Raw genomic sequence first — 23,773 nt, forward strand, 5'->3', positions numbered from 1 at the left:
AAATCAATGACGTTGAAAACAGAAAATTAACAGAGAATGATCAATGAAACCTAAAGCTGATTCTCTGAAAATATCAATAAAGTTGACAAACCTCTGGCCAGACTGTCAGAGAGCAAAAAAGATACAAACTACAAATATTAGTAATGAAAGAAGAGACATCACTATAATCCCTAAAGACACTAAAAGGATAATAAGCAAATATTATCAACAATATTTGCCCATAAATTCTACATTTTGGATGAAACAAATTACCCCCAAAGCACAAACTATCAAAAATCACTCAAGTTGGCATGGACTTATATATACCACTAAATGTAAAATAGATACCTAGTGGGAAGCAGCCGCATAGCACAGGGAGATCAGCTTGGTGCTTTGTGACCACGTAGACGGGTGGGATAGGGAAGGTGGGAGGGAGGAGACACAAGAGGGAGGAGATATGGGGATATATGTATATGTATAGCTGATTCACTTTGTTATAAAGCAGAAACTAACAAACGACTGTAAAGGAATTATACTCCAATAAAGATGTTAAAAAAAAAAAAGAACCCATTTGTGAATTACTGGAGTTTCAGAAGGAGAAGATTGGCAGAAGGGAGTAGAAAGCATATTTAAAGAAATAACAGCTGAATTATGGGAAAACAGTATGAAGGATCCTGAAAAAAAATTAAAAATAGAATCATATGATCCAGCAATTCTACTTCTAGAAATATGTGCAAATGAAACAAAAACCCTACCTCAAAAAGGTATCTGCATTCCCATGTTCACTGCAGCGTTATTTAACTATATTTAATAATAAGTAAGACATCTTTAAATTGGAATCATCTGAAATCATGAAACAGTATTAAAAAATTCAGTATTAATATTTCATGTTTCCTTTTACTCAACAATCTTAAGTTACTTCCACATGGAATAAAAATATAAAACAGTGTGTGTAGCTCTTCCATCAGTATATACCTTGGAAATTACTTGTGAAAGTTGATTCTGACTCTGAATGAAATAAAGGTGCTGAGATGAGACAGTGTTTCCAGAGAGGCTGTTTTCCTGGAGGCTGCAATTACTCTCTTCATCACTGACTTGCCACCTTCACAGGGTCCACTGTCTCTTACAGGGACTATTACTGTAGCCTCATCTTCCTTATTTTCCTGCTTCCTGTTGCTTGTTACTCAAGCTGATGATATCCTCACTCCTGCCAGGATAATCTCCCTAAAGAACAGCTCAGGCACCTTGAAATCCTAGGCTACCTCGGGGTCAGGCAAGGCAGTCTCCTGCATGCAGTCCTCCAAAGCCACTCAGCCACGTAAGGATGGGCCTCAGGCCGGAAGGCTTCCTGTCTGAGATAAAGAGCCCACAAAGTCTGTGCTGGGCTGATGGCCTCGTGCGTGAATATCCTTCCCTTCAGCTCAAAGAAAGCTCTTTTGTCTTGGCTTGAAGTGTGTACACCACAGGGCACCTGTCCAACCCCACTGTTTTCTGTCCTCACACAGAGGGGACGGAGTCTCTCTAGGGAGCACAGGAGGGGCAGGAAAACTGCCCTGTGTCTTGTGTTAGCGGACAGGAGAGACCCAGTGCCCCGGAAGCTGATCTTCTCTGCCTCTTTCTGTGTAAGTGAAGCTTGTTCCATTCAGGGCTGGACTGCAGTGTATCCCTGGTAACTCCAGTGCTAAGATGCTGTTGGCAGAAACGTCTGCGCTTCTATTCCTGGTGCCTGGCATCGTGATGACCTTTGCTTTCCTCCACAGTCACGCCGAAAACTTGGCCTCTGTGCACCAGTGTCGAATCGAATCTCAGAGAGACAGTTGTGGGTGAAGTAGAAAAGAATAGTGTTATTCCTTTGCCAGGCAAAGGGGGGACACTGCGGGCTTGTGCCCTGAAGTACTGTGTGTCCCAACCCAGGGGGACTGGTGAGGAGTTTTATAGCAATGGTTCAAGGGTGGGGTTTCTGATAAGGAGCAGGGTGTGTGCAGGGCCTGTGCTCTTTTAATCTGGTCTCAGATGGTCTCCTGATAAGCTTCAAGGTTATCAAACTGTGACCTTTTCTCTGGAACATCTTCCATTTGGTTGGAGTTTTAGTTATGCAGAAGAGGTTAAAGATACTGTTGTGTGCATCCCTTGAGGGGGAACCAGGACCTGCCCCAAGGCTGCACCATTGTTTCTTGACTGCTTCTCCCTTGTCTCTGCATCCCCTCCCTTCCCTGATAAGCAACTCTTCGAATCTGCCCTTTGGGGCTAGGGAAGGTCGTGGAGGCTGGAGTCTATTCCCTACAAGCAACAAACAGGGGACAGAAAGCCTTCTGTGCCCAGGAGCCTCACAGGGTCCTGTGCGGTTTCAGTAGTTGGAGTCCTCCCCAGGAATCAGTAACCAGTGCACAGTGCTTTACTCTCTTGGGATTGGTAACCAGTGCACAGTAACCTGCTCTGACAGTAGGAATCAACATATATGTGCTAAAATCAGATTCAAGTTTACAAAAACAGACTGATAAATGTGGAAAACGAATCTATGAATTTCATGTGAATTTCCACAGTAAGGAAACATAAAAAGCACATTTAAAATGTAATATAACCTACCTTTCATGGAAAATACCTTGTATTTTCATTGAAAATATCCTAATTTTACACTTACTAGAAAGCTGTATTTTGTAGTCTGTATCCTATTGACCTCCTAATACCCTCCCCTAAAATGCTGTGCCAGGGTGTCCTTCCATTCTAGGTGAGAAAAATTCTCACCTGTAAAAAAAAAATGGAATATCAACCTTATCACCTATCCATTTATTATAAGAAAGACATAAAAGGTTTTTCTGGTCAAAACCCCAAAATAATTAGAGTTCAGGTATTTCCAGAAACTGTCTGAGTTCACAGGCTGCCCCACCCGGTGCTCAGTGATTTGAGACAAGCTGAAACTTCTCAAGACTCTGAGGGGTTGCTGGGCTCAGTTATTGTAGAATATGTAAAATGTAAAGGAATTTTTTAAAATCCCATATGCTCACCAACTAAAGATAACCATCATCAATGTTTGTCATTCTTCCTTCGAAAATCTTTACTGGTTTCTTTTGTCTTTACTATTGTTTTAAGATACCAAAGTAACATACAATATTCTTATTGGAGAAGATTCAAACTATACAGAAATATAAAGAGGAAAACATGGATATCACCCCAACACTTTGGCATATATGTATTTCCAGGCCCCTTTCAGCACATTACACGCACACACAGAATCTGTTTTCAAATTCATCCTTGTACCAAAGTTAAAACATCAGACAGTCAACTTGGAAGCAACGTATCAGGGCTACATTAGCTCAGGTCTCCACAAAATGCCAAAACACATCTTAATATTATGATTTCAGCTTTCATTGAGGGTCAGAATGAGAAGTGGCCATTTAGCATTTTCTGCAAAATAACTATTGAAGATCCTGTCCCTTATTACTTATTCCTTTTGGTCAGAAAAAAATCAATCATGATAATTTCCTTCTAAAATTTGGTGCCATGAGGGATCTTTTTGGGATGATGGAAATGTTCTAAAATTGAACTATGGTGATCATTGCACAACTCTACTAAAAATCAGTGAGCTGCATGCTTAAACTGAGTAAATTCTATGGGGTGATAATTAAATCTCAATAAAGCTGTTAAAAAAAAAAAACTGTGCCAGGAAAAGATTACTTCTTCTGACAAACTTGTTTGTATCCTTTATAAGATAATGAGAAATAAAATAATAAGTGCTAATATACATATACAACAAACGCTGTTTGAAGTGCTTTGTATTAAACATTCTAAGCCTCCTAACAATCTCAGGAGGAAGATATTATTATCATCCTCATGTTACAGCTGTAAATACTAATCACACAGATTGAGCACCACGCCCAAGGTCACACAGCTAGTGATCTGAGCTGGAATGTGGACCCGTGATAAGTGGATCCAGAGTCCATTCTCTAAATGTACACTAAACTCAAATGTCTCCCAAAACCACCTGAAAGAGTTCAGGTCAAGGGAAATTTAGAATTTAAATACTAAATTTAGTATTTAAATTAGAAATAATTTTATTTCTGGTACAATAATATCCACCCTTCTTTACATGCATATGATAGATTTTAATTTCAATTATATGTTAACATTTGCTTATACTGTAAACCATTTCAGTCTGTTTTAGAAATAAAGACAGATATTTTATGTTGTTTCTTGTAATAAGTTCACTGTAACTATGTATTATAAGTACAGGAACTATTTACTTGCTGAAATAAACTCTAATAAAAATTACTGTTACTGACGTAGAGAATGGACTTGAGGACACGGGGAGGGGGAAGGGTAAGCTGGGACGACGTGAGAGAGTGGCATTGACATATACATACTACCAAATGTAAAACAGATAGCTAGTGGGAAGCAGACGCACAGCACAGGGAGATCGGCTCCGTGCTTTGTGACCACCTAGAGGGATGGGATAGGGAGGGTGGGAGGGAGACGCAAGAGGGAGGAGATATGGGGATATATGTACGCATATGGCTGATTCTGTGTGTTATACAGCAGAAACTAACGCACCACTGTAAAGCAATTATACTCCAATAAAGATGTTAAAAAAAAAAAAATAGTGACAACATTAAAGCCGGTAAGGATGCAGAGCAGCAGGGTCACTCATACGTTACCAATGGGAAAATACAACGGCACAGCAACCAAAACACAGTTTGGCAGTTTCTTATAAAACTAAACATGCAGTTTCTATACAATTCAGCAATTCCGCTCCTGGGCATTTATCCCAGAGGAATGAAAACACATGTTCACGTGTACGCAATCTTCATAGCAGCTTTATTCATAATAGAAAATACTAAAAACATCCAATATTCGTCAGTGGTTTACTGGTAAAAACTAAACAAAACAGAAACAAAACATACAAACAAAAAAATGCTGTATCCATACAATTGCTTATTAGGCAATAAAAAGATGTAAACAACTGATACACACAATGACTTCCATGAATCTTAGGAGAACTATGCTCAATTATAAAAGTCAATCCCAAGGGGTTACATACTGTGTGATTCCCTATATATGATTCTTTTGCATAACATTTTTCTTTAATTGAAGAAAATAGAGATTGAGAACAAATTACAATTAGTCAGTGAATTTCAAGACAGGAAGGTCAAGATGGGGAGAGGGTAGGAAGGATATGGTTATGTTTATAAAAGGGCAATGCAAGGGATCTTCGTTGTGACAGAACTGTGATGTTGGATATACCAGTAAACAACTCTGATTAAATTGCATAGAACCAAGCACACACACACACATGCACACACGTGCAAGCACACAGATGAGTACATGTAAAACCAAGGAAATCTGAACAAGATGGGTTAATTATGTCAATGTCACTTTCCTAGTCATGATAGTGTACTACAGATTTTCAAGCTGTTACCAATGGGGAAACTGGATAAAGTGTACACAAGATCTCTTTGTATTATTTCTTACAATTGCATGTTAACCTAAAATTATTTCAAAATAAAAAGTTTAATAAAAATGAAAAAAAACATTACTGTTATTTACTTTTCCTGTATTCACCCATTATTTTAATGATATGATCCTGGAAGCATTTAAAACTCACAGTGCTATTTGGAATCAGAACTATAAAAGATCAGTAGCATTCTAAAAAATTGTGGATAGAAATTCCATGATGAAAATAAGACTTTGTATTTAAATCCCTAAGATTTTTTTTCTCCAAAAGGAAAAGCTGAGTAGCTTTAAAGACATTCTATTAGGTCAGCCTCTGGAAGAAAAAACACTGATTTTCATTCTGCATACAGGAATAGAGAAAAAAATTACTCAGACGAGGAACATGGTGCACTTTGAACATCTGAGTCCATGGTAACCAGCTGAGGGAGAGCCAGGTGAGCAGTAAGATGATGAGGAGGCCCTTAGGCGACTGAGCTTTAAAAAGGATGTTATGGACACAGAAGGTTAAGCAGACTGCTTCTGGACTTCCTATAAATTACTATCGTAACTCCTGAAACAGTGACTGGAACACTTCATTTTTTTTTCCCACATTACAAAATGTCTATTTTTTGTCTGGTTTTTTTTGCAGTACGCAGGCCTCTCACTGCCGTGGCCTCTCCCGTTGCAGAGCACAGGCTCCGGACACGCAGGCTCAGCGGCCATGGCTCACGGGCCCAGCCACTCCGCGGCACGTGGGATCTTCCCAGACCGGGGCACGAACCCGTGTCCCCTGCATCGGCAGGCGGGCTCTCAACCACTGCGCCACCAGGGAAGCCCCAAAATGTCTACTTTTACAAACAATGCAGCAATCCCAACAATGCGTTGTTCACTAGGAGGCAAAGTGCTTATTTTACACTAAAGTAAATAAAATAAAATCAAGAATATCTCATGTTACCAAGTGAAGCAGGGAAAACACACCGACCGTCACCCAGGGTCTCTGTGGAAGTGCCCTGCACTCTGTGGGGACCAACACCCAGTGTCCTGCACTGATACACTGACACGGTGGGGCATTCAACAGGAAAGCTGTGCAGCCACGTACTGTGGCCACAGCAGAGGCCTTGCCTGCCTTCTCAGGCACTTTATACTCAGTACCAACAAAGTTCCTAGAACAAAATAGATGTTGGGAGGAATTAATAAATGAGTTTGATTAAAATGACATATTAAGGTATTAAATGGCTACAGAAGTATAAACAAGTGATACCTGCAAGAGTTTTACATTCTTCATTCAAAAATAAACAGTATGACCCAAAGTACAGAGAGTTTAAAATCCACATCCCAAACTGTATGAAACTTCAAACCCAGAATATACAACTCCCTACGTATTTTAAGCTTCATAACACATACCCTAATAGACAGTCAAAATACACACTTAATATAAAAGAACCAACTTGTGATAGTTAAGTAACACAAATTCCTTGCAAACTGTCTGTTTCAAAAACAGGATCTGGCTGTAGAGTGACACGGAGGCAGACCTGAACAAAGGGAGGCGTATCATGTGTGTGGAAAGATTCAACATTAAAAGATGTCAGTTCTTCCTTTGTTGAACTATATCTGTTCAGCAACATTAACAAAAAGACTAATGGTTTTTCTTTTTTAACTAGACAAGCTAATTATAAATCTCCAATGGAAAAATATAAACAAGAAAAAAAGGAAGATTCTGAAAAAGCACAGGGTAACAGGATAAGTAGTCTGACTAGACACTAAACATTACCTTTAAACAGTGGAAATCAACAGAGTATGGGACTGGCACAAGCATTTTCAGATCTCTCAAACAGAACCAAAAGTCTAGACCCAAGTCCAATGATAAAGGTTCTGTAGCAGAACTCTGAAGAGGGAAAGGCTAGATCATTAAATTAATGATGTTGACATGACTGGGTAACCATTTGACAAAAAGCAAAAACAACAGGATCCATATCTCACAACCTACACTGGATACATTCCAAACGGGTCACAGATTTAAATGTTAAAACCAAACCATATATGTACTAGGAGAAAAATGGAAACATTTTCATCATGTGTTCATCAATAAAGAATTAGTGAAATAAAGTACATCAAATACATAAAAGAGAATGGGGAAGCTCTTTCTGTCCTTACATGAAATAACCTCCAAGGTACGTTAAGTGAAAAAGATCAGGATATAGGTAGCACATAAGGGGAAGAGATAGTGGGGAAAGAGTATCGATGCTTCCATATGAAAGGATACACAGGGAATTGGTAACACTGCTCCTTCCCAAGAGGAAAAATGTATAGCGAGAGGGCTCCTATGGAAGGGGACTTTTCCCTGTATGCTCATTTTTCCTATCTTTCATATTTCAAACCATGGATCTCTATTACCTAGCTTTAAAAAGTTATTTTTAAAAACTGTAAGGGTACAAGAAGCCACTGTTTCACTTTTCCTTATATTTATTGACAGCAAAGTCTAAATGAGAGCCAACTTAACAGACATTTCTAAATATTTATATAATCAAATATCTCATATATCTACATTTTGTGTATCATATAAATTGGCAAAAAGTCAGCTAAACATATGTTTCAGGGTTATAAAGTAATTGTGACAAAAATTCAAGATAATGATTTAAAAGGGGACTCATGAAATATCCAGTTTTCATGAGACACCTCCTATTACCAAAAATGCATGTTTGTTTGTTTTAGTAACATCAAAGCGTCTGGCCTGAGAGGTTACAGCCCAGATTTAAATTTGCCTCATCTCTCTGTACTTTTTTAAACCCAGTAAAAGCTTTATTTGCGGTGGATACATTCAGACACAGTCATGTATACATGTACATGTATATGTTAGCAACTACAACAGAAAGAATATGTTTTAGTTAAACAAGGGCTTGCTTCCTGTAGGGTCATTCATAATCATATCATCTAAAGACTGATTTTGTAACATGCTCTAGTGAAATTACCACTACTCACTTTCAGTACTAACTGAAAAACAGAAAGCTTATATATATTAGTGTCAGAGTAGAAATATTTATGATGTGTACAATTGACAATACAAAAAAGTTAAAATGGATCGGAATAAATGTTTCAAGACAGTTTTGTATTTTACTGCCAGAGAGGAGTTTGAAAAAGGTTATCAGTCAAAAAGATGAGGCTTCCCTGGTGGTGCAGTGCTTAAGGATCCACCTGCCAATGCAGGGGACATGGGTTTGAGCTCTGATCCGGGAATATCCCACATGGCGCAGAGCAACTAAGCCCATGTGCCACAACTACTGAGCCTGCGCTCTAGAGCCCACGAGCCACAACTACTGAAGACAGTGAGCCACAATTACTGAAGCCCACGTGCCACAGCTACTGAAGTCCACGTGCCTAGAGCCCATGCTCCACAACGAGAAGCCACAGCAATGAGAAGCCCTCACACCACAACGAAGAGTAGCCCCCGCTCGCCACAGCTAGAGAAAGCCTGCACGCAGCAACAAAGACCCAATGCAGCTAAAAATAAATAAAATAAAAATAAATAAATATTTTACAAAAAGATGACTTTGGAATGTCTCATTGAATGCTTTAAAATAGTCAATTTATACAATATCTCAGAACAATGCTTTATTAGTTTTATAGCACCAAAAACTTAGAAATCAAATTTGGTAAACATATAAATATCAAAAAAGGGATAAACCAAATCTATACTATCTACATCTGTTGTTCATAGGTTTTAACTCCTCCAAAAAAATAACATACTTTTTCAGTGTTAGTCCTTCAGAGAGTTACACCAAGTTATTTTATTACCGATGGTAATTTTCCATTCAGTACTACGTTTCCCATTTACTTTAATTACCTATCTTTGAAAAATGAACACACAAAATTCATACCATTGGGCTTCCCTGTCGGCGCAGTGGTTGAGAGTCCACCTGCCAATGCAGGGGACGCGGGTTCGTGCCGCTTTCCGGGAAGATCCCACATGGCGCGGAGCGGCTGGGCCCGTGAGCCACGGCCGCCGAGCCTGCGCGTCCGGAGCCTGTGCTCCGCAACGGGGGAGACCGCAGCGGTGAGAGGCCCGCGTACCGCAAAACAAAAAATTCATACCACTTACAATTATAGTTTCAGATAATTTTCAGTTACTGGAGGTTATTAAAATATTTTCTGCAACAGAAATGAAATAGGAAGCAAAAACCTGTTTAGGATATGCATAGAATAAAAACTGTAAGTAGTAGGACAGTAATATTAATTAAAGTGTTCTTATTTTTCTGAAAAACAGTAACAAGTAGGCAAATTAGCTTTAGGAGTTACATTTACAGTGAGTGCTAACTTCAAATCAGTGTCCCTCTTAAAAACCAACAGGGTCTGAAGTATCAACTTGAGCTCGAAACCAAAGACTGAGTTGGATCCACTTATCATGTATTTATATGTACATTAATGCACACGTTAATTCCAGCTCTCTGACATCCTCCACTATACATTCAACAACCCTACTGAGTGAAAGAATGAATGAATAAATGAATGAATACCACCACATTCTAAAAGTGAGATTTTTTTCACCTTTGTGTATATTTTTATTACAGAAAAAAATGCTAATAATCATGGCAAATTTCCATATCATATACCTGTCTTTTAGGAAAATGGAATTGTCTCTGGACCAACCGGGTCTAACACTATTCTTAGATTGAAAAGCAGTAGCAGTTGCCCTAGAATATTTTCCTCTGGGAAGACAGCCAGGTTGTACTGTTTACTTTGAAGTTCAGACCACACAATAACTTACGCTACTATTTTCAGACCAGATTGCTCCTGCTATACCAGGTGCTATATTGTTAGGGTCATACCAACATTTAGTGTAAATAAGACATCATCTACACAAGGAATGGAAGAAACAGATCCACAGGGGAATGTTATTAACAATCTAAACTAGCTTTTTTTAACTCCAAGTAAAATTTGGTATTTTGGTAAAGACCTCTAAAGCCTTAAATAGATTATGTTGCATATAGCAACTACAGAGGCTTCACAGGGTTTTTTCACCGTCCACTGGTGAACATTAAAAGACCATGCTGTGTAATTACACATCGACTCCCAATTCTCCAATTGCCAACAGTCTTTCTTATTCCAATTGCACTTATGTCAACAACTTGATACCTAACACTCCAGGGACTTCAAATGCCTACCCTGGACTATAAAATTGTTAAGAACAGGATTATGTCTTGAGCTATAGTTTCTAAACCTTCGATTTCCTTTCGTATGATAATACAGTATATAGACATTGTAGGTACTAGACAAATATTTGTTGATTTCCTGTTATTTGAAGGAATTACCTCTTCCTTTATGGATATAAAATACACATCAACAAGCTAATGGAAAAAGTATAAAGAAATTACAAAAAAAAAGAGACAAGGTAGAACAAAAAAGAAACGGAAGTGTGGTAAGTTGAATATACGAAGAAAGTTGTGAATCAACATTTTAAGGAGGAAAAAAAATGAATTAATGAGGGATAAAGGGAGGGCATCCCATCCATAAAGCAAGAATGCCCTAGTTGTGTCACTATTCAAGTTGGGCTATAAAATACAGTTATCTGGCTTAATGTTTAATGGACATTACAGTTCTCCCCTAATTTCACCTAATTCATATGTGGTGATGTGAACAAATAAGCACCAATCCTGGTATAGATAAGAAACTGATATCCTGCGATGTCACAGCACATAGACTATTTTAAGATGTCCTATTCAGCAACCCATTCAGGACATTTTACTAACAAGCAGAGCGAAGGAGAGGGAACTTCCGGTTATGCAATCTTCCCAGGAAGAATTTGATACTAGGTTTCTTTGAGCCTAGATATTCTTTTTGGCCTTTCTCTAAATTTTCCTCTTTGGAGGTTTGGAAAAGCATAAAAAATGGAATTTGCTGATTCACTGGGAGTTAGCTAGATATCCTGTGCCCAAGTAAGCTTCCCTTCCTAAATCACTTTCTTGGGGCAGGTACCCTATTGACCTCTATCCCGTGAAAGTTCTCATCACTCCGGACTGTAACTGCCAAAGTGCATGAATATCTTCCCAACTGGACTACAATACAGGTCCTCCAGGAAGGAATTAGACATTGCCTGAAACATGGTGAGAACGCAACCGTTACTGAATAAATCAATGTTCTCCAGCTAAAAGCTGCAGGATGATACCTAGTGATAAGTAGGGCCTAATCGACTTAGTAAATGAATGGAAAAGACAAGTAAAATATAACATTTTAATGTGTATGTTTACGTACCATAAGACAAAACCTTTGCTAAACAATGCCTGTATAGTAGTCCATTTTTAAATATAACAACTGAAACATTTCATTACCCAAATTCCTCCCAAAAAAGCTACAGAGGGACTTCTAAATGTCCTAGATCTAAATCTTATTGTTGCTATTGTTGTTTTTAAATCTGTTTTCAGTTGAGAGGAAGAAAGCATCTGAAACCACTAAGTTGTCTTTCTTACCTTCCTATCATTTAAAGACAGCTGAACTGATATTTTTCCTTTACTGGCTAGTAATAAAATTCTGAAAATAGAGACTGATGATAGAAAACCGACTCGAGCTAAACCACAGCACGGTTATGATAAAAATATCATAATGTTTGAGTTTTAGTTACTTAATTTGGCTCACAGTTTAGAATAAGGGTATTTCTTTTAATTAACTATATTACAATTTTACTCACTTCAAAGACTCCTCAAATTTATGCATCTTCTTTTGAGCATCTTCTTTTTCTTTATCAAGTTCAGTCTGCAAGTCATGAACCTGCCATGACAAAGATGTAAAATTTACTAAAAGACAAGTCAAGTTTACTCAAAGGAGAAATACAATGAAACAGTAATCTTAAATCTATTTTTAATATAAAATTAGATTTAGATTTTTCAAGATAGAGGCTTGGTTAACCATAATCATTTACCATAGAATTATCTTAACAGTATTCTCCCAGTAATAATTTTCTGGTCAAAGTTAATCATTGTTTAAATGTACCTGCACGTGGATTCCCTGTAAAATAAACTGATATGTAAGAAATTCAGAAAGGGAGGAATCACTTTTGAATTTTTTTAACATTACCTATTAACCAAAGGAAAGTAATCCAACAAGACACAGGAGAATACAATAAATAATGTGTCTATATTCCCCAAAAACATACAGGTTATGATGAAACAGTCTTCCACTTCTGGGAATGATCTATATAAACATCTACTGAGTTTGAGGGGAAGTCCCCCCACCCTGAGAATCTCTTTACTAAATGTGGCATCCTCTGAACAGGTGGGACGGCAGCAAGAATAATGAGGGTCAAATGAATATTTCTCTTCACAGAAAGCTCTTCGTATGCAAATGCAGATAAGCATACCTAACATGGACCCATTATACGGATCTAAACATAGGAAAAGGAAACTGCTACAGCTGGAGGGAAGGGGAGAGTAAAACAGCAGCTGTGGTCCCACAGAGGAGACAGCTGAGGGAGCAGAGCCCAGCTGGAAGGTAAGGGAGCTCAAGTCATTTAGCGGGCGGGGATCCCGAGCACAACCCGCCGGCAATCCAGGTGAGGCGGACTGTGTGCCTGGTGGGGCACAGGAGATGGAGGAGGAGTGAGAAGAACGAAGTCAACGAAACGCACGCACACACGCCCCCACACACACAGTCACAAACCTTTTCAAACACTGAATCAGTGCTCCTCAAAAATATCTGTATTTAGTTAGCTATTCATTGGTTTGGACAGAGAACTATTTAGCTCAAAAATTCTATGTTCTTTAGCCTTTTCCTATTACAATTCTCTTATATTTTTCTCCTTTGGTATTTTAGTAAAATAAATAATAAATAAAATAAACTGCCTGTAAAGTGAAAGAGCGAGGACAGAGGGGAGCTTTTCCAGGACAATATTTGATGAAAAGCGCCTACTGGCTGCTGTGATGGCGATCACCAAGGTGTAGACTACCTCCACTTCCACCTCAGCCTTTTCTTTCCCTATGATACCTGTTTCTCTTTCATGGACATCATGTCTTCGGGGATTCTACTGATGAATTTCTTAATGTTTTCTTTTGAAGAAACTTCTTTCTCCGAGTCGCCTGTATCACGCTCTCCTCTCTTTGCTCCACAATATTTCTTCCACAGACCCCATTCTGGCTTCTTCCCCTTACTCATTCTTAAACAGAGTATTATCTGTTCAGATTTGGTGCTTGACAAAAAAAAAAAAAAAATACGGGGGGCATAACGCTGCTCCTGTCCCACGTCCCCTAGTGAGGTCTCCCCTGAGCTGCAGTGAAAATCCAGTTCCCAGGAAATCCCCAGGAGGGTTTGGGGAGGTCCTCCCTCACCCCACAGACTAGGTCTTGGGTTCTGCGAAACCGCACGTTACATGGAAACCTCGCAGGAGCCGCGATCAGAGTCACTGGCAAGTCAACAGCACCTGACACACTGGCCTCCAGCTGGCTGCACAAGCAGGGTTCCCCCTCGATTTCCTGCTCGGTTTTCTTCTGGGACTCAGGACTCTCTGCACGCTAGCATAATTGAGATTTACCCGCTTTGGTGAAGATATCAAAAACTGAACCAACTTTGAGAAAAATCTATTAGGGTTACACGGTGATTATGACCGCAAGCTCTGGAGCCAGACTGCACAGGTTTCGCCCCTTCACAAGCTACTCGACACTGTGCCTCAGTCGCCTCTTTGGAAAATGAGGACGGAAACCAGGATGAGCATTCTTTTCAAAAACTGTGATGGAGTTAGTAAGTGACCCCGGGTAACGCTCTTAGAACAATATTGGGAACGTGATAAACGCTCAGCAGTGTTAATGATCATCACCTCCTCAGACTACTCTATCACAAACATTTTCTTGAAAATTCAAGGTCATGATGAACACCCCAAACCACAATACAGCATGCCACATAATGGAACTCCCTGTGGACTATTTGCCCTTTCAGAAAACGGCCCCTGAATTGCTAAGAATTTTGAGTTCTCGTAAGCACTTTTTACCACTCACGATTCAATCTTAACCTTGGTCAAGTTCTAGCTGCCACTTCCTGATTGGCTTGTGCTACCCAAGCACCTTGATCTAATTTATCGCTTCTACACTATTAGGACCATTTCTAAAGCAGCAATGAGGCTATCTGGGTGGGAGAATGAGAGCCTTCCTTCTGAGTGAAACATGCGTGTGTCAACGCACAGGCTTCTGAGCTGGTGGCTCCTCAAAGCTAAAAGCTGTTTCTCATTTATTTTTATATCCTCGGCACTCAGCACAACACTTGGCCCGCACTAGAATAGTCAATAAATGCTGTTCTGGGTTTGTTTTTTGCTTATTTGTTCTTAATTGAATATATTTGTATTGAATGCTAAAGGGACCCCTGGGGTTATACTTTTAGTTTTTACCTATATTCCAGAGAGCTGGGGGTGACGGCAATAATGCTACCGCCAACCTTTGCTTCTGAATGTAGTAACGGCAGTGGGAAATACGCCTTAAATTGACTTGCTTGCAATCCTTTCCCTACTATATAGTTAGCATCAAAAATGAATTTTAATAATTTAAATAATGGAAACAAACCAGATAGACAAAGACACAGCATATATTCTCCAACATGGGCGTCTGCTGTAAATGAGTGAGTCAGGTAGCCAGAAGCACATTTATTGAGCACTTAGTAAATGTAGATTTCATTCCCGCGCACCCTAAGGAGTTAAGTTATCAAAAAGGTGTGCTTGTGTAAAGAAGAAAGAGGCTTGCTACGTGCAAGGAAACAGATGGCGGCAGACACCACAGCATAAAGGAGAGCGTGGAACCGCGGCTGGCTCGTGCACGGGCCAGCCGACGGCCCCACCGCGTCTCACAACCACACTGCCCACTCTGCTTCTCACCATGACAAACACGGTGCATTGCGCGCCATTACCTCTATAAATCATTTCACTGCACCATTTCATTTTTTAAAGCTTCACTCAAGACACCTGTCCTCTTAAAGAAAATTAGGCCGGTAGTAGTTGGAAACACTATGCAATACACGTAGAACTGTGTAAATTAAAAATTTTTTTAACCTAATTAGAAGAATTATATATAAACACTAAAGACTGGAATAACTATTCCTAATAATTTTGAACTCCATTAGACTTTAGATCTCAAGTGTGACACAGTTACATCAGAATTATTATAAGTAGGTATTTCAATTCCAGCACATTTTAGGATATACATGCTTAACATCTGCCTCATGAACGTCTTCCGGTAAACAGCACCATCTTTTAACTCTCTGGTGCCTGTGTGGAAAACAGGCAACAGGTTACTTGTAGGAGGCAGGTGTTTCCTTGCTAGTAAAACCATTCAGCCTAACCGTTTCCTGATTTAACAGATTAGGACACTTCATCAAACAATGAAATTTAGTTTTACTACCTATTATCTGTTTGATGTTCGAAGATCTGAAGAGCAGGTAACAGCCACCAGAGATCAATAAAGACCGTTAGGTAATGTGTGTGTGCTCAAGTCCGGGACAGCATCTGATGCTGTTTCTCTTACCTCAAAGACAAGTTAGACTCTGATGCTGCTTTCTTGTTGGCATGAGGAAATAATGTCATTCAGATGGCATTTCCTCCTCCTGAACAGATAGTCAGAACTTAGTTTTATACCAAAAGTTACTGAATGCGCACACCTGTAACACTGTCTAAGACAAAAACAAAAGCGCTATCCATCCCACTTGGCTATCCGGTTACACAGTCTGGTGCTCGGTAAGATTTATGTCAGCTCTCTGAGCAGTCAAAGAGGATATTCCCTGAGGGGGGTACAGGACATCAAATCTTCAAGGGCTGAGATCACAGCAGGTTTAATAAAGAAAGAAGAACAGATGTCAATTTAAAAGGGGGAGATTATGGAATTAATTGTAAAACAAAAAGTGGCACGCTGAGCGCCATTTTCTTCCTATACAAATAACGTTAGAACGTATGCAATATGTACAACTACACTTATTTTTCTTTACAGATGGCTGCTATTTTAAACGCATCTTATTTACACTGAAAACAATTAACACTCTTTAACTAGTTACGTTATTTAAAAGCGAGACCACTTGATAGCTCACGGAAAGGGAAAAGCTGTAGTTACGACACCTAATTAAAAGGATTTAGGTCTGCTCCCTGAAGTGAAACAGAATAGGAAGGGGGAAGGTGGCTGGCTAGGGATGAACTGAGCTTTAACATTCTGTTTCTTGTGTGTGTCCATCAGGGAGAGGGGCTGGTGCAGAAACCTGAATTTACTCAGTGGCCGCACAGCCAAGAAAAGACCGTGGTAGGAGAGACTGCCTCTCCAGCCCCAACTCTGTATGTCACGGCCCACAGGAGGACTCAACTTTGGGGTAGGAAGACAATCTTGTATATGAGTCAGTGTGCACCTTCCTCCTGGTACCAAACCCTCTGGGGCTCACAGGTAAGCAGGTACCATCACTGAGGAGGAGGGCTGACCACGGAGTGTGACAGAGCAGGAGGCCAGGAAGGTGGCCCTGGTGGATGGGGAGCCAGACATCTGCCCAAAGGAAGAGCAAAGGACTAACAGGTACACCCGGAGGATGCGCGTGCCTCAGGCAGTGGGGGGCAAGGCTTATGACAGCGCACGGTCTGCCCTGGGCAAGCCAGGTTGTTAAGCAGCTGCATGGCTCAACAGCAGAAACCGAAAAAATTCTTTATTTCAGTGAAAGCAGTATTTCTCCCTCCTGTTCAGATATCATTTTGTAGGCATGAAATATATTCAGTATCTTGCACTGAGCTGTAGTGAAACTGCAGGGAGGGAAACTTTAACAATAAGAAAATTAATTAGAATTTTAAAGAGCACATACTTAGGTCAATGCACATCAGAAGAAACACTCACTTTTCCGAAGGACAGAAACTTTCTTCTTCCCAGACGTTAAGCTGCTGGGGAGCAGCGTCTATGGATAGCTCACCCTCAACCCCTCCCCTGCATCCAGTGCCTGGTGTGATACCTCGTCCCGTGAAAGCACTTAATGCATGTCTGCTGTGACGATATGCATAGATAAGATGTGGTATTACATCTTTTAACAACTTTGTGCTATAAAATCTGTCTAATTTTAATTTGTATGTATTTTAATTAGTTGAAGGGGTAACTTTTTTCTCATTTTCCATTATGTGGGTATTCTACAAGAGGATTGATTTGGTGGATGTTAGAACTGTAAATAATTACAAAAGCAGCAACAAAATCTTTGCTATTTCAATTACAGTCATACAGCAAACAACAAATTCAAAACTCAAGTTTGAAAGCCACAGACATAGAATTCTATACTTTATCACCAAAGGTGTCAACAGTGTGGCAGTGACCCTAGTTGTTACTGGTAACAAGGACACCAGCATGCACCAGTAGAAACAGTCACTACCGTCACTGCTCTAAATCGCAAGAGACAATGACTAATCCATTTCTTACTCATCGATCGTAGTAGACAATGCTTTTGCTGTTTCATATTCTTTGGTTAATTTCTTAGAGTTCTTATTACACATATGACACAACAGAAAAAAATAACACCCAACAGTCACATCACATTTTTACTGGTAGAAAGAAAATATAATTTCAAAAGGTTATTATGAAAGGTGAACATAATAATACTCTTCACTCAAATATAACAGAGAAGTGGTGTTTTAATGTTGATATAATTAAAAATCAAACTGAAGAAGCTGTTTATAAACATGAAAAAGAAGCTGTTTATAAACATGAAAAAGAAGAAAAATTTGATTACTGGCTAACTGAAATGAACTCAGAAATAAGAGCTGGAATGCACGGCTGTATAAAAATCAACCCTCATTCTTAACTGCCTCATGTGCTATTTTAAATGTCATAGCTTCCCATGAAACATATTACCTTTTTCTCATAGGTGCGTTTTAAGTGACATTTCTCCATTTGAAACTTATTTTCTTGATCCTGTGAATAATAAATATTTATCTTTATTATACTTAAAATTGCTTCTAGGTCAATAAAATTGGTAATCTAATGAAACAAATCAATCTCTTTGATGACAAACCTTATTTGAGTCTTGCATATTTACGAGAGCCCTACCTGTCCAGTTTTCTAAACTACAACTAGAAACATGCATAGCTTTATGTTGGAGGCCATAGAACCTTAGCTATCTGAAGATGTTACCACTCTCAAAAGTACATACTTTACAGTGAAAGAGAAACTTTCTGACCCTTAGAATTAGGAGATCACTTAAAAATGACCAAATGAATCAACATGAAAATAATAAGTTTGAAGTTATATCATATGGAAGTGCTTGGTATTTTCTGACCATGAGAGAAAAGGCAAGATCTAAAAGGTGTGAAAGAGGGAGTTCCCTGGTGGTCCAATGGTTGGGATGCCGCACTTCCACCGCAGGGGGCATGGGTTCAATCACTGGTCGAGGAACTAGGATCCCACATGCCGAGCGGTGCAGCCAAAACAATAAATTAATTAATTAAAGGTGTGAAAGAAAGAGAGAGAAATTATAAAGAATGGCAGATAATAATTTAAAGAGAGGAAATAATTCTAAAATAATAATGTATTTAAATAAGGTTTATTCTTTTAACTAATCTCAAAAAAAGTAGATTGTTCAAATTAAAATTATCGTTCTTTTTACTCTATATCCCATTAGCCTCTACTTTTGTTAAAGTAAATAAGACGAAAAATGATACAGTGCAATAAAAGAATCAGAAATGGCTACCTGCATTTCTGAGTTTTTTTCATCGACTCTCATTTATATGTATACACCAAGAAAAGGAGAGGTGAGTTTTAGCCATTATTCTGTGTAAAAATACAGGACTCACCTTTAACTGTTGCTTTCTTTGAAGTTCTGATTCCTGTAACTGCTGTTTTAATTGACAGATGTTCTGTTCTAATTCTTTAATCATACCAGATGCCTAAAAAGATTTTAAGAAAATAATAAAAAAATGAAACTTTGATTTTTCTACCATCCTACAAACTTCTGGTTCAATAAATTTAACTTTTTCCCCCCTGAAGCTTCAGTTAGAATTAAAATTATCTATAAATCTGAATTTTTAAAAAATTTTAAGTTAAAAAATCTTTTAAAGTAAAAAGATAAATTAAGTACTGCATGGCATTTAAAGTTATGAAAATACAATACTGATGTAAAAAGAATAGGTATACAGAAAACTTTTTAAATTTTAATTTTAAAACCAAATCCACTAGAATATTTAATTCATGAAATATCAAGTAACTGACTATTTTAGTATTGAGGCTATAGGATTTTCTTTGCAGAAAGTTTCAATTATCTGACACAAAAGTGTGTGAGTGCCCCTGAGGGTGTCTGTGGGCTCATATAAGCGTATGTGATGGCAGGAAAACTAACGCATAACCAAGATTTCAAAATAATAATAATAATGTATAGAGTTACTCCAAAATATGTATTATTAACACAACTGAACATTTCTTCTCGGATTTTTATGTTTCCTCCTTTAAAAACTTTGGTAATTAAAAGGGTTAATTTATAGCAGATTTTAGTTTATTAAATATTTGTGTTATGCTATATATTAGACACTTAGCATTAAATTAAGCTGAAGGAGAGACTAATTTAAAGGCCAGATAGTAGTTAGCTTCTACTACCTTTGGCTATATGCTGAGTAAAGGAAATAAGTACTTTGTGTGGACATCTACCAGCATCTATAATACCTTAGAAGTTGAAAGAGCATGTTCCTTTTTCAGAAGGTTTATATCAGCATCATATCTGGTTTGTAACAGCTTCATGTTTTGCTCATAATCATTTACAAGATGATCCTTCTCTTTATGCAATGTGTTGCGTCTAAAAGCAATCAGAGAATAAAACATATTTCCAATATATTTATAATCAGTCTCTAAAATGGAACTTTTTAGTCAACCAAATCCAAATGCATTACCTTTCAACATATCAAATAAGTATCCACATTTTTATCAACTGTTTTCAAACAGTATGCTTCTTATATTAAGTGGTACTTTAAAAAATTTAATAAATGGCAGCATTTAGATTGGAAACCTCCCAAGTTAAATGCACGTGTGATTAATTTCAGCAGGTAATTTAATAGAGTTAATATCAGTACTTTATAGCCACACCTGAGAGATATCTGACTTCAGACAATACCTTGCCTTTACTTCTTGCAATTCATTACATGTTATCTGGTAACATCTCTCAAGTTCCAATTTTTCTTGAATTAATTTCTGCTTCTGTAAATTACTGTTCTCTGCTTCTCCAGTCAGCTGCTGGACACGGGACTCCAGTTCTTTGATCATCTGGTTCTAAAATAATGGGTCATTGTTAAGAAAGCCTCTAACTTTATAACAATTCTGTATCATTAAATAGCCTGAAGAAAAAATACAACATATGAGAGATAAGAATATGAAAAAACAAATGTATCAAAAACCATACTAATAAAAACTAAACCAACCTCTAAATTAACCAAGTCTCTTTTTTTAAAAAAAGGAGTGCTTTCTACCACAAAAGTAAGGCTAACGTGTTTATATGCTTTTAGCCATTCATTCATTCACTGAACAAATATTTACTGAACCCGGCACTATTCTCATCTAGGGACATAGCATTACTAATTGTTAGAGAAATACAAATCAAAACTACAATGCAAAAAGAAACACGTGATCCTTATAAAATATTAGAAATTGTTAAAGAAACCAAGGCAAAGAGTACTGAATTGATACAAATAAGTAATTCTCCAGAATTTGCTAAGGAAAAAGGGTTTCTATTAGCCAGAAAAGCAGTCAGCCATCTTTCTACAATATGAATATTGAATACAGTGGACATGAGAGAAAAGAATAAAAGTACTAGTTATATGAGAAAGAAAAAAATAAGTGAGAGGAAAACATACCCAACAAATCAGAGAAGAAAGTCCAGGATGTTGAAGCAATATTTTGATCTCAGCTGTGTGTATATCATTATACAGAATAACAGTGATTAAAATATATATTTTATATATATATATATAAAATATATATGATAAAATAGAAATAAAATAAGCAAAATAAAGTACATATTGTACATATACCTATACAATCTGCCCCTCTAATAGGCAGTGGCAATGCAACTGGGTATCATACGATTACCTTCTGACTCCTGCATTCCAAACTGCCCTGAACAACTCTAACCTTTTCCTTACTTTGCTCTTTACACCCATACCAGCAGTATAATGGTGAGTAATGATCAAATCATCTCATTCAGTAATATGTATATGTAGTCTTTTTCCCATTTGAACAAATTAAACTGTCCGTCCTGAATTTTATGATGGAAGACTTCTCTAACTCAGCAAGATTATGCTTCACTTTTTATAACAACAACTACTCTAGCACCATACAAGTATGAAGAGTGCACTCCCAATTACTTCATCAATAATACAAATAAAGAGAGTAACTCTCACCCAGGTATGCAAAGCTGTTTCAACATTTGAAAATCAATTAATGTAATCCATCTCGTCAATGGCTAAAGAAGAAAAATCACATGATCATATCAATAGATGCAGAAAAAGCATTTGACAAAATCCAACACTGATTCATGATAAAAAAAAAAACTCAGTAAAATGGGAATAAAGGGGAATTTCCTCAATTTGAGGAAAAAATCTCTACAAAAAACCTACAGATAACAGTTAGAAGCTAGAAGCTTTCCAACTAAGATCAGGAAAAAGAAAAGGATGCTCTCTCTCTCACAACTCCTTTTCAGCATGAAACTCGAAATCCTAGCTAATGCAATATATAAAAAAGGAAATTAAAGGTATACTGATCGGGAAGAAAGACATAAAACTGTCTTTGTTCACAAAAAGATGATCATCTATGTAGAAAATCTAGAAACATCAAAAACCTCTTGAAAATAATAAGACATTAAGAAATAATAAGACACTAGAGAATATTGTACTTAGTAAAGTAAGTCAGAGAAAGACAAATATTACATGATATCAATCATATGTGGAATCTAAAAAATAATACAAATGAAGAGAGGATCTATATACAAAACAGAAACAGACTCACAGACATAGAAAACAAACTTATGGCTACCAAAGGGAAAGATGGGGAAGGGAAAGAAAAAAAAAAAAAACCCTTGGAAATAATAAGACACTATAGCTTGGTTGCAGGATACAAGGTTAATATACAAAAGTCAATCACTTTTCCTAGTAATAAACAAGGGGAAGTTGACATTAAAAACACAACACTATTTACATTAGCACTCCAAAAAACCAAATACATACAAATATAACAAAATATGTACAAGATCTACATGAGGTAAACTACAAATCTCTGATGAAAGAATGAGAAAAATCAAAGAACTAAATAAATGGAAAGACAGTCCATGTTCATGGATAGGAAGATTCAATAATGTCAATGTCAGTTATTCCCAAATTGATCTACAGATTTAATGCAATACCAATCAAAATCCCAGCAAGTTATTTTACAGATATGGACAAACTGCTCTTAAAGTTTATATGGAGAGACAAAAGACACAAAATAGCCAATACAAAATTGAAAGAGAAGAACAAAGCTGGAGGACTGACACTGCCTACTTCAAGACTTACTATAAGGCTACAGTAATCAAAACACTGTGGTACTGTCAAAAGAAAAGACAAATAGATCAACGGAACAGAACAGAGAGGCCAGAAAGAGACCCCCATAAATACAGTCTGCTGATTCTGACAAAGGAGCAAAGGCAATACAATGGAGCAAAGATAGACTTTTCAACAAATGGTGCTAGAACAGATGGACAACCATGTGCAAAACAAAAGAATCTAGACACATCTTAAAAACTATCTCAAAACAGATCACAGACCTAAATGCAAAATGCAAAACTACAGAAATCCTAGAAGATAACATATGAAAAACCTAGATTATCTTAAGTTTGGCAATGACTTTTTAGACACAACGTCCATGGCACAATGCATGAAAAAAAAATTGATAAATTGGACTTCATTAAAATTAACATTTTCTATTCCATAAAAGATAATATATATTAAGAGGATTAGAACATGGGCTTCCCTGGTGGCACAGTAGTTGAGAGTCCACCTGCCAGTGCAGGGGACACGGGTTCGTGCCCCCGTCTGGGAAGATCCCACGTGCCGCGGAGCGACTGTGCCCGTGAGCCATGACCACTGAGCCTGCACGTCCGGAGCCTGTGCTCCGCAACGGGAAAGGCCACAGCAGTGAGAGGCCCGCGTACTGTTAAAAAAAAAAAAAAAGAGGATTAGAATGTAAGCCACAGACTAAGAAAACTATTTGCAAAAGACACATCTGATGAAGGACTGTTTTCCAAAATATACAAAAAACTCAAAATTTAACAATAATAAAATAAAAAACTAATTAAAAAATGGGTCAAAGACTTAGACACCTCACCAGAGAAGATATACAGATGACAAATAAGCATATGAAAGGATGTCATATCACATGTCATC

At 37.8% G+C, this 23,773-nt stretch overlaps 1 protein-coding gene across 18 annotated transcripts in view; it reads right to left on the reverse strand.

Annotated features, from left to right (window-relative positions):
* The window catches only part of CEP112 (centrosomal protein 112), a 426,576-nt gene that overhangs the window by 305,692 nt on the left and 97,111 nt on the right, over positions 1 to 23,773 (reverse strand). For all 18 annotated transcript variants that reach the window (XM_032616346.1, XM_032616345.1, XM_032616350.1 and 15 more), the window contains 5 exons: positions 20,476 to 20,630; positions 20,031 to 20,160; positions 19,169 to 19,261; positions 18,231 to 18,290; positions 12,086 to 12,165 (listed from right to left, as the gene is read on the reverse strand). In XM_032616346.1, coding sequence (XP_032472237.1) covers positions 12,086 to 12,165; positions 18,231 to 18,290; positions 19,169 to 19,261; positions 20,031 to 20,160; positions 20,476 to 20,630 — 518 coding nt within the window. The remainder of the gene's footprint in view (positions 1 to 12,085; positions 12,166 to 18,230; positions 18,291 to 19,168; positions 19,262 to 20,030; positions 20,161 to 20,475; positions 20,631 to 23,773) is intronic.

This window comes from Phocoena sinus, chromosome 20 (assembly GCF_008692025.1).
Source record: "Phocoena sinus isolate mPhoSin1 chromosome 20, mPhoSin1.pri, whole genome shotgun sequence".
NCBI classification, from domain to species: Eukaryota; Metazoa; Chordata; class Mammalia; order Artiodactyla; family Phocoenidae; genus Phocoena; species Phocoena sinus.